Below are 13,026 nucleotides of genomic sequence, written 5' to 3'. Positions count from 1 at the left end.
CATCTGTTATAAGATCGAAAATACTGTTTACTTTCACTGCTGGTATTCTATTGATTACCAGCAGTGAAAGTAAACACTGTTCCATATAGCGGGTATAATACTTATTGGCTCTTTAAGGAAAATTTTGAATTTGAGAATTATTTCAACATCATAAATGACCGGGATATATATACACTTTGTAAATTCCGAACATCAAATCATTCACTGCCAATAGAAAAGTGGAGATGGCATAACATTATGACAGAAGTGATAGAAAATGTCCAATATGTACGAAAAGCGATATCGGAGACGAATATCACTATATTTTTGCTTGCCCAGCTTTACAAGAGGAAAGAAGAAGATTTACTCCAAATGAACTAATACTCAGACACAACATTATCAAATTTAACACACTGTTTATTTCAAAACAACCAAAGACAATAAGAAATCTCTGCAATTTTATATGATGTATTTATACTAAGCTTACTCCTTCCTAACAAGCATAATTTATTTATCATACTTATACACAAAAAGTATTTCTTTATACAATTTTAGCTTTCACATTTGACTGTATAAGTTTATATATATTCTTTTATATGTTATCTCATCCGAAATTTTATGCATTTTTAATGCATTTTTATTTTTGTTATTATGAATATTATTTTTTTAACTTCTCTGTAACCTTTGTAATTTCATGGTTTTATGATAATAAACTATCTATCTAATCATCTAATAGTGGTTATTTTCGCATGGTGTTTATCTTCGCGTTTAGTTAAAGTTTTTTTTCCAGTCAGCAGGTCAATAATGATAAATGGTCGTTTGCACAACATATTGGTAAATGGGCATTGTACTCGCGTGTATTTTATAAAATGAGGTTGTGAGGTCTACTAAAACTGTAAACCCTTATTGGTTAGTGTCTATGATATAATGTGACCCCGTCTCCTTAGTCATGATCTACATTGATCTAGTGGATGTCAAATTTCTGTCAGTTTTCTTGGCAAATTAATATTGTTCTTTTTGTGTACTTTGGCTTCCTCACCTAATAAAAGTTGGCACACAAGAATTAGCCAATAGTTATACAGAAAGTAGCATTTAACACGAAAATTCAATCAATTACAGTCAATTTGTCTGGTGACAGATGGAGCTTTTATTCATATGCTTTAAAAAACGAAGTTAAAAGCCTATTACAAGTCTTCAGAAAATATAGAAAAATAATCTTAATGTTTTCTCGTGACTTTTATTTAATGAACAAAAAGGATATCGTTAGCCTCTGTGAAAAATAAAATAAAACACCACTCAGTTGTTACTAGTCTTACTTATTGTATGATATATGTTACAAAAGTCTTCATTGTAATTATCAGATGAAAGCAATATAAAGATGTGTATGTATTTCAGGGTAAGACTCCATATGATTTAGCAGCATCAATGAAACAGGGGCAGTATAAAGAAGTGATGGAATACTTAAAGGTACATATACTTTTGATTTACATATGTAGATGATACCCTTACTAGTAGTGGTACTAAACACTATTTGTTAGGTAGATGATACACTTACTAGTAGTGGTACTAAACACTATTTGTTAGGTAGATGATACACTTACTAGTAGTGGTACTAAACACTATTTGTTAGGTAGATGATACACTTACTAGTAGTGGTACTAAACACTATTTGTTAGGTAGATGATACACTTACTAGTAGTGGTACTAAACACTATTTGTTAGGTAGATGATACACTTACTAGTAGTGGTGCTAAACACTATTTGTTAGATAGATGATACTCTTACCAGTAGTGGTACTAAACACTGTCTGTTAGGTAGATGATACCATTACCAGCAGGGGTACCAAATACAGTCTGTTAGGTAGATGATTCCCTTACAAGCAGTGGTACTAAACACTGTTTGTTAGGTACATGACACTCTTACCAGTAGTGGTACTAAGCACTGTCTGTTAGGTATATGATACTCTTACCAGTAGTGGTACTAAACACTGTCTATAAGGTAGTTGATACCATTTCCAGCAGTAGTACTAAACACTGTCTGTTAGGTAAATGATACCTTACCAGCAGTGGTACTAAGCACTATTTGTTAGGTAGATGATACCCTTACCAGTAGTGGTACTAAACACTATTTGTTAGGTAGATGATACCATTACCAGCAGTGGTACTAAACACTGTCTGTTAGGTAAATGATACCATTACCAGCAGTAGTACTAAACACTGTATGTTAGGTAAATGATACTATATAACCAGCAGTAGTACTAAACACTGTATGTTAGGTAAATAATACCATATAACCAGCAGTAGTACTAAACACTGTATGTTAGGTAAATGATACCATATAACCAGCAGTAGTACTAAACACTGTATGTAAGGTAAATGATACCATATAACCAGCAGTAGTACTTAACACTGTATGTTAGGTAAATGATACCATATAACCAGCAGTAGTACTAAACACTGTATGTTAGGTAAATGATACTATATAACCAGCAGTAGTACTAAAATGATACTGTTAGGTTATTTTAGCAGGGTGTTTATTATACCCCCGCTTTAAAAAAAAGGGGGGTATACTGTTTTATCTCTGTCTGTTCTTCCGTCAGTCCGTCAGCCCGTCAGTCTGTCAGTCCGTCAGTCAGTCCGTCCGTCCCATGAATATTTTTCGTCGCATTTTTCTCAGGAACTACAATACAAAGATTTCTGAAATTTGGTTTCAGGGTTTATCTAAGTCAGTTATACCGTGTGATGCGTTTTCAGATCGATCACTCGACAACTTCCTGTTTACTGAACACTTGTATGATTTAACACATGATAGCCAAGTTGAAAATTTTCGTCACATTTTTCTCAGGAACTACAATACAAGGATTTCTGAAATTTGGTTTCAGGATTTATATAAGTCAGCTGTACCGTGTGATGCGTTTTCAGATTCATCACTCGACAACTTCCTGTTTACCGAACACTTGCATATTTTACACTATTAATATTATCCACTTGCGGCGGGGGTATCATCAGTGAGCAGTAGCTCGCAGTTTCACTTGTTTTCGCTTATTTTGGCGGATAAATGAAAATAGCGGAAAATGTATGCATACATTTGTTTATTTTAAATAGTTAAAATGTCAGCAGGTTAATAACGATACTATGGTAGTTTTAACAACATAAATGCAAATGGTCATTGTACTCGCTTGTATTTTATAAAATGATGTTTTGGGGTCTTAAACTGTATATTGTATTGATAAGTGTCAAAATATTTAATTGTTAGATACTCAGTCGGGTATGTGGGTCCCCTGCTCAATGTGTTGCAGGTGACATGGAAATACTGGCGTCTGTCTGTTCTTCTGGTCTTTTTAGCAGTTTCACAGGTACAATTCTTGCCAGATTTTTAGGATACGATTGCTTTCAAGCAATCTGTAGACTTTTACCGTTGACTCAGGGCTGCATTCCCTCACGTCAACCGTTTTATTCTAAACATTCAGCAACATCTCAGATTCTTATGATTGTCTTGCTTTAAAAGGTAAAAACAAGCAAAAGGATTGAACATAAACAACTTTCCTGTAATGTTCTTCTCATAATCTTCATGTTTAATATTTCCCTTGACTTATATGCGTGTTTTTTACGGAAAATCAAATTAAGCAGTATTTATATTTAGTGTTTTTATAAATTTAGAAACACGTCAGAGGGAATTCCCCAGTTTTGATAAATGCGAGAGTTCTCTGAATTCCGATAATTCTATTTCTGTCAAGAACTGAACTGCTGAAGTGGAGTTTTTCTATATTTTACTGTTATGAAACTGATATTTGATACTGTACTCTCATAAAGAAATGGAGAACCATTCATCATATCATTTAATATACGTTTTTGTTCTAAATCGCAAGTCGCGGGTTTGTTTATGTATTAATGTGCATGCGTATAGTTTTCTTGATTTCAAGGGGTATCATATTGAGTGGTTGCTCTGGATTCCCCGCTTCATTGATTAATTTGAAACTCATTGGATTATTTCTATGTCTGTCTGCTATTGAGGGTTATTGTTGTTGCATAATTTTAAATCGTATGCATCATTTAAATTATAAAAATAAATGTCCACATCGTAACGGGTTTACCTTTAACACCCCTTCAGCCGAAATGGAGTCTTCCATATTATTGTTTCGAGTTGTCTCCCTTCCGGAAGTATTTTCGTTAGATGTCGATAAACGTCGTATTATATTTAGAACGATCTCAATTTAAACAGAGGAGTGTGTCAGGAAAGGAGTCATGCCCACTGTACCAAAGGAAATTAATATTTAAAGAGTTAGAAATAGGGTTCCTCCTAGAATTAACGGTGATAAGATCCGAAGTGAAAAACCTCTCATTCTCAGTGACTGCTGTGGAAAGTAAACTTGGAATTGATAGTACAAAAATAAAACACAATAAGTACGTTGCTCATACACTTGTATGGTATTGTATCCGGGATTGGCCATTATTAAAGTTGAGTGACTATTCTGATTATTACATTTTGCATGTGCAAAATAAATAATACTATCCAGCTGTACCAGGGCTGCCAAAAAATGCGTGAGACTCACGCATGTTCATGCTTTTTTGCGGCAGTATCCTTGGATCTATTTTTTCCCTCTTTGATTTTTTAAATTTTGGCCAAATCTCACGCATTTGCTTAATGCAATGTTGTCAGAACTGCTATACATGTGTCAATGAAAACTATGGCAATCGTATCCCTCAGAGCATTCTGCTCTTTGATTATTAAACTTCTTCTATAGCATGTATAGGTTAATATCAGCAATATCTCAGACAAGTTCTATAATGATGTCTGACCAACTTTTTTTAAAAGAGTTAAATGCCCCTTGGATATATTAAATTTATGGTAAACGGCATCGTTAACGCTCTCACGGGTATAATTCTTGCCTGATTTTTATAAAACTTATACTATAGTTTAAAATCAACAATATCTTGGACAAGTTCTCTAATGGTGGCCAATTGACTTTTTAGCTCACCTGGCCCGAAGGGCCAAGTGAGCTTTTCCCATCACTTGGCGTCCGGCGTCGTCCGTCGTACAGCGTTAACTTTTACAAAAATCTTATCCTCTGAAACTACTTGGCCAAATTTAACCAAACTTGGCCACAATCATCATTGGGGTATCTAGTTTAAAAAATGTGTCCAGTGACCCGGTCAACCAACCAAGATGGCCGCCATGGCTAAAAATATAACATAGGGGTACAATGTGGTTTTTGGCTTATAACTCAAAAACCAAAGCATTTAGAGCAAATCTGACATAGGTTAAGTTGTTCATCATGTCAAGATCTATCTGCCCTGAAGCTTTCAGATGAATTGGACAACCCGCTGTTGGGTTGCTGCCCCTGAATTGGTAATTTTAAGGAAATTTTGCTGTTTTTGGTTATTATCTTGAATAATATTATAGATAGAGATAAACTGTAAACAGCAATAATGTTCAGCAAAGTAAGATCTACAAATAAGTCAACATGACCAAAATGGTCAGTTGACCCCTTTAGGAGTTATTGCCCTTTATAGTCAATTTTTAACCATTTTTCGTAAATCTTAGTAATCTTTTACAAAAATCTTCTCCTCTGAAACTACTGGGCCAAATTAATCCAAACTTGGCAACAATTATCTGTGGGGTATCTAGTTTAAAAAATGTGTCCAATGACCTGGCCATCCAACCAAGATGGTTGCCACGGCTAAAAATAGAACATAGGGGTAAAATGCAGTTTTTGGCTTATAACTCAAAAACCAAAGCATTTAGAACAAATCTGACATGGAGTTAATTTGTTAATCAGGTCAAGATCTATCTGCCCTGAAATTTTCAGATGAATTGGACAACCCATTGTCGGGTTGCTGCCCCTGAATTGGTAATTTTAAGGAAATTTTGCTGTTTTTGGTTATTATCTTGAATATTATTATAGATAGAGATAAACTGTAAACAGCAATAATGTTCAGCAAAGTAAGATTTACAAGTAAGTCAACATGATTGTAATGGTCAATTGGCCCCCTAAGGAGTTGTTGTTCTTTATCGTCAATTTTTAACAATTGAAAACTGAAACTACTTGGCCAATCATTATAGATAGAGATTATTGTAAGCAGCAAGAATGTTCAGTAAAGTAAGATCTACAAAGACATCGCCATCACCAAAACACAATTTTGTCATGAATCCATCTGTGTCCTTTGTTGAATATTCACATAGACCAAGGTGAGCGACACAGGCTCTTTAGAGCCTCTAGTTTAAAAGAATTATGCCCCTTGGAAATATCAAATGTATGGAAAATGGCTTCGTTAGCGCTCTCACAGGTATAATTCTTGTAAGATTTTTATAAAACTTATACTATAGTGAACTATCAGCAAAATCTCGGACATATTCTATAATGGTGGACGATCGACTTTAAAAAAAAAGAGTTTTAGAAATATAAAATATGTGCAACACGGAGGACATTGTACAATGTTGTAACTCTGTTCTTTTATATCTTTATTAATTAGTGTCAAAGTTATAAATAATTTTACAACCTAATTAGTATATCAAACGTCCGCTCAATTTCGTAACTAATCAATTGTAGTTTGTACATCTGTTACAAGATCGAAAATACTGTTTACTTTCACTGCTGGTATTCTATTGATTACCAGCAGTGAAAGTAAACACTGTTCCATATAGCGGGTATAATACTTATTGGCTCTTTAAGGAAAATTTTGAATTTGAGAATTATTTCAACATCATAAATGACCGAGATATATATACACTTTGTAAATTCCGAACATCAAATCATTCACTGCCAATAGAAAAGTGGAGATGGCATAACATTATGACAGAAGTGATAGAAAATGTCCAACATGTACGAAAAGCGATATCGGAGACGAATATCACTATATTTTTGCTTGCCCAGCTTTACAATGCTTTACAAGAGGAAAGAAGTAGATTTACTCCAAATGAACTAATACTCAGACACAACATTATCAAATTTAACACACTGTTTATTTCAAAACAACCAAGGACAATAAGAAATCTCTGCAATTTTATATGATGTATTAATACTAAGCTTACTCCTTCCCAACAAGCATAATTTATTTATCATACTTATACACAAAAAGTATTTCTTTATACAATTTTAGCTTTCACATTTGACTGTATAAGTATATATATATTCTTTTATATGTTATCTCATCCGAAATTTTATGCATTTTTAATGCATTTTTATTTTTGTTATTATGAATATTATTTTTTTAACTTCTCTGTAACCTTTGTACTTGCATGGTTTTATGATAATAAACTATCCATCTAATCATCTAATAGTGGTTATTTTCGCATGGTGTTTATCTTCGCGTGTAGTTAAAGTTTTTTTTTCCAGTCAACAGGTCAATAATGATAAATGGTCGTTTGCACAACATATTGGCAAATGGGCATTGTACTCGCTTGTATTTTATAAAATGAGGTTGTGAGGTCTACTTAAACTGTAAACCCTTATTGGTTAGTGTCTATGATATAATGTGACCCCGTCTCCTTAGTCATGATCTACATTGATCTAGTGGATGTCAAATTTCTGTCAGTTTTCCTGGCAAATTAATGTTGTTCTTTTTGTGTACTTTGGCTTCCTCACCTAATAAAAGTTGGCACACAAGAATTAGCCAATAGTTATACAGAAAGTAGCATTTAACACGAAAATTCAATCAATTACAATCAATTTGTTTTCCATAATTGGCTATGCAGACTATGTTTTATGGTTTTATATTTTATATCTAACATTTCTACAAGTTTTCTAATATACTCACAATATTTACTCCTTATTTTGCAGACTGCTGTTCTAAGAATTAAAGGTATTTTCTTTTTTTTATTATTAGACTTGAAACGATCGATACAAAGATGCCAACCGTAAGGATTTCACTAAAATTGTTCTAAATTTTTGTCAAACACTATTGTGTAACGATTAACAGTTGTCTATTTGTTACAAATTTTATTTCATTATCGTTCCGGAACCGTCCCCTGTTTAGATATTAATTTGATCATTGTGATGCTTGAACTTTGGTTATGGTTTTGTAACAATAAGGCATCATAGATGTCGTAGGCATCCTACTTTTTGTTCCCTGTTTAAAATCGACAGTAAGTCCTCAATCTCGGAACAAAAACTTTCAACTCAAGACAGTCTCACTTTATAAGCATTTGAGCATATTTACTTTACTGTAAACGAAATGTTTGATGGTTTCCTACATTGATAACATATAATTTCAAATAAATAAAAGAATAATGTTCTAATTAATGAAAAAAGCTCTTTATCATATCTTTGTAGATAATAAAGTTCCAACTGAAATAGAATTAATGGCTGACAAAAGATCTGTTCCTTTGTACCTCAAATTACTCGAGTCAGGATCTGAGAAAAAAAGAGACATACGTTTAGTAATAGTTGGGAAGAAAGGTGCGGGTAAGACCTCATTGGTTAACAGGCTATTCAAAGAAGGAAAGAAAGACGGTGGACCCACATCCTTTTTTAAAAGATTGTTGGGAAGAAATAATGCAGATGTCGCAAGCACAAATGGAATAGAAATTCATGTGATAAAATGTAAAGCACAATTTGGTGATAGCATTTGGAATAAATTAGAAGGTATGGCGTGTATGGTATTAAAAAATTTAAGATCCGGTCCCTAGGATTTTCATGGCATTCTATGGAATTTACATTGCAAACTTTTGCCATGAAAACGATAGAGTATTGAAACGAGCTTTTTCATAGATTCCATGGCATTGAAGAAAAGAGTGTCAAGGATTGTATACTTAGTATTTCCATCGTTGCCATAATTTCCATGGAAAATATGGCATCGAAGGCAGGTTGACATGAAAACGATGGCTACAACTAAAGATTTCCATGAAAAATATGGCATCCATGGCATTTCCCTGTATTCACTCTCAAATGGATATGCAGATAATATTACCTTGTATGATGTAGTTCTGTATAGTTGAATAATATATTCTATTCAAAATAGGACACCAGGAAAGTAATTATCTGCAGGAGTTCTCAGCAGTTTGAATTAACCTGATTACTTTCAAAATAATGCTACACCTTTTAAATTTCATTGCCATATATTGCTGGCAAAATAGATTAAAATAATAAAAACTATTAAAATTAACTATGTTTTAATGTAAAGTTTTAAAAAATTGAAATGTTCAAAGTTCATTATTGCTATCTGTCGTCTACAAATTGTCTTGTGTTCCTTACTTGGCTTCGTCAGATGGCTGATGACCTGGTGGAAAACTTTCCATTTTTTTTGTATGATGCCTAAAAAACAAGTTACCCTATTAATCTTTATTCTGAAAAATATCATTTATATATACATGTACTAGTGTATTAAAATTAACCGAAAATGTGTTTGATGTTTTGAACCACTGGTCTTTGGTACTTTTATCAAGAGATAATGTGTGATAATTAATTTAAAAAAAATTGAAATCTTTGTAAGACCCACATGTAGATGCTCAGAAACAGTGACCTTCCAACAGCTATCATGTCACTGTCATGCTAGCTGTTGGAAGGTCACCAGTCATGCATTGAAGTGCAAATTATAATTAAAAGTTTATATAGCTTTCTATACCCATATCTCTTGCTGCATTGATAACATTTCCCCATATTCCTCTATTTATACATTTATAGTTACATTGTATTATTAACATAATGTATTAATTGTGGTGAGAGTGACTATTATTGACCACAAAAGAAACAGTTGATTGTAGATATTTTATAAGTTTGTATTGTTGGTTTTATATTCTCCGATTTATTTCATGTCCATCAACGTTTTGATTTTGTCTAACATGATAAAATGTCAGTCACCGTCTTTCTACCAACAGTAGATGAATGCATATTTACCCTTATTGTAAAAGCAAGGGACATTGACCTATAATATTTTTTCATTGTGATGATTAGTACATATTGCTGTCATTTTTCTTGTTTGACACGGGTTTTTGTCCAATTTTCTTTCTTTGGTGTATCTGTCGTGTACAAGTTGCGATTTTGTACAGGTTATAACATGTACAAAAATATTGTACATGTTATATCTTGTATAATGCAAAAATACAAGTTATAACATGTACAAAAGTACCTCATACATGTTATAACCTGTACAAAATATTGCTTAAAAATGGCTTTAACTTGTACAAAATTTAAGGTAAATCTTAATGAAGTAAAATATAAATTTAAATTCACCAATGCATAAAGAACAACAATAAATAGGCCATAACGTGTCTCTTTCTTTTGAGGACAATGACAACAATGTTTCAGAAATATATGTTTCATGACTTATGTTGGCAAACTGTGTTGTCATATGGAACGTCAAAACTGTCTTGTTATGACCATTTTTCATTATATGATGTGCCTTTACCTTTATATGATGTGCACTTGTTATTATATGATGTGCACTTGTCATTATATGATGTGCAAACACCTTTATATGACATGCAAATATGCTTATATTATGTGCAAGTATCTTTATATGATGTCAAAACATCTTTATATGATGTCAAAACATCTTTATATGATGTGCAAGTACACTTATATGATGTGCATACATACTTATATGATGTGCATACATACTTATATGATGTGCAAATGTACTTATACGATGTGCAGAATGTACTTATATGATGTGCAAATGTACTTATATGATGTGCAAATGTACTTATATGATGTGCAAATGTCCTTATATGATGTGCAAATATACTTATATGATGTGCAAATATCCTTATATGATGTGCATTTTCCCTTATATTATGTGCAAACATCTGTATATGATGGGATTGTGTCATTATATTATGTGCTTGTAATCTTATATCATGTGGTTCGGTTAACTTCATTATTTGATGTCAAAACGTCATTATATGATGTGCTTTCAATGTCGTTATGGTCAATGAACATGATTACGATTAGAATGATTACTATCTACGTCATAACTGATTCCGATCTGCTTCTGGAGAATTGATATAAACCCGGATCAAATCTGAAGTTATTTAAAAAGAGAAAAACCTTGACATGTTAAAAGAATCACACCAAATATTGATGGAAAATTGTCAAATTATGAATTTTAATCGATGGGTCTACAATAATGAATATACAGTATCTACAATAATGAGCATCAGAGAAATATGTCTCTGTGAGCATACAGTTAACGTATTACGTTTTAGAAATAATTTTTTAAGCGAAAGTGCATTTTTAAGATAAAGTGAAACAGTGCATTTTAACAAAAATTAACGTTTCAAACATTTCGGTGGAAGATTAAGATCAATTAATGCAGGAACTAGTTGAAGAATTTCCCGGCAGCGGCGAAAATAAGATAAAACAAATTGTGTGGCTCTTATTTATAGCTTGCTGTTCGGTTTGAGTAAAAGCTCCGTGTTGAAGGCCGTAATTTAAACCTATAATTGTTTACTTTTTACACATTGTGACTTAGATGTAGAGTTGTCTCATTGGCACTCATATCATATCTTCCTATTTCTATTCATTGCCAAAGACACCAATGAACTCAGAGTCAATTTTAAAAATATTTTATAAAGATAGCTACAAAATTACCCTCTCTTGCATATATAATTATACCGGTATGAATGATTGGTTGATTAATTTGTTGATTGATTGCATTTTAACGGCACTTTCGACACTATCATGCTAATTCGTGGTGGTGAGTTTATATTGATAGAGGAAGCCGAAGTCCCCTGAAAGAAACACCGACTTTCGGTACGAAAAACTTATAATTCTATTCAATTGAGATTAGATTAGAGCTTACCTGCCACGTTTGGGATTTGAACTCACAACCTACTTGCTAGATACTTGGACCACTCGGCCACCGAGCCCCCCCCCCCCCCCCCCCCAAAAAAAAGGGAATCAGAGGAGATATGGAAAATCTTCAACTCGGTGCATGACATTTACTTGCATCTTTTATTATGTTTTCATGCATTTATTGCACACTTACATGATTATGAATGTATGCTTGACGTCCAGCAGAAAATTGATATATAAAAGACTATCATCATAATGTGATATGATTGCCAATGAGACAACTCTCCAGAAGACACCAAAGGACACAGAAATTAACAACTATAAGTCACCGTACGGCTTTCAACAATGAGAAAAGTCCATACCGCATAATCAGCTAAAAACGGCCCCGAAATGACAAATGTTAAACAATTCAAACGAGAAATCTAACGGCATAATTTATGTACAAAAAATGAACAAAGAACAAATACCGGAATGTAACACATGAACAGACGACTACCACTGAATTACAGGCTCCTGACTTGGGACAGGTGCATATTCGTACGGGAACATATTAGTGTGAAATGAATATTAACCCTGTTTTGTAATAGATCGACACCCTGAGTCGGATTTTTAACATGCTACTTCGCAGAAATCCATTTCACCTTACGGTGTTACACGGACAGATTATTCTGATTCCAAGCCGAACAAGTCTTTGATTTTACTCCTTAATTTAGCATGGAAGCAGCAAATACCAAATTTAAATTCTTTGGTTTTGAACCGCCACTAGACAGTTACCCGTAATATAAAAGGAAAGCCGTTCAGATATACAACTGCGTCAACCGGGCTAACATACTGATCATTGAATTTTTTTAGGGTGATTGCGGGGGAAATTGGGACATGTTTTTTTTGTAAATGTTTGATTCCAAGTTTCTTGAAAGATACTTTATCTTTATTAGGAGGGAATCAAAATAATTGTTTCCATTGAAAATGAGAGAAAAAAAAACAATAATGAAATTAAAAAAAAACTATATTATTTTTAAAAAAGAGTTTTTTCATTAAAGTCGAAAACTATGTTTGTCCTGGAACAAGGAAGTACACGTCCTCATGCCCACACTTCATGTTTACATCACGATGACCGTGAGGGCATTCCGATGTTTTGTCTCAACAGAGATTTTACTTTCGATTTTGACTGGTACATGAAACCGATTGTATAAAAAACGCAGACATAATCGAGTGCAAAATAACATTATTTATTACAGAAGAGTTTTCACCATGCACTTGCACTGCACTATTATTAGAATAGTAGAATAGAATGCTATAACATTTGTATCAAA

The 13,026-nt window shown here is 33.1% G+C and overlaps 1 protein-coding gene across 1 annotated transcript in view; it reads left to right on the top strand.

Moving 5' to 3' along the window:
* Positions 1 to 8,255: 8,255 nt before the first annotated feature.
* LOC139498905 (uncharacterized) overlaps positions 8,256 to 13,026 on the top strand; it is a 37,288-nt gene continuing 32,517 nt past the window's right edge. Inside the window, exon 1 of the mRNA XM_071287494.1 lies at positions 8,256 to 8,563. Coding sequence (XP_071143595.1) covers positions 8,281 to 8,563 — 283 coding nt within the window. The 5' untranslated portion in view covers positions 8,256 to 8,280. The remainder of the gene's footprint in view (positions 8,564 to 13,026) is intronic.

Source organism: Mytilus edulis, chromosome 12 (genome assembly GCF_963676685.1).
Source record: "Mytilus edulis chromosome 12, xbMytEdul2.2, whole genome shotgun sequence".
Taxonomy (NCBI): Eukaryota; Metazoa; Mollusca; class Bivalvia; order Mytilida; family Mytilidae; genus Mytilus; species Mytilus edulis.
Note: the sequence above shows the minus strand (reverse complement) of the source record. Positions and strands in the feature narration are given on the sequence as shown.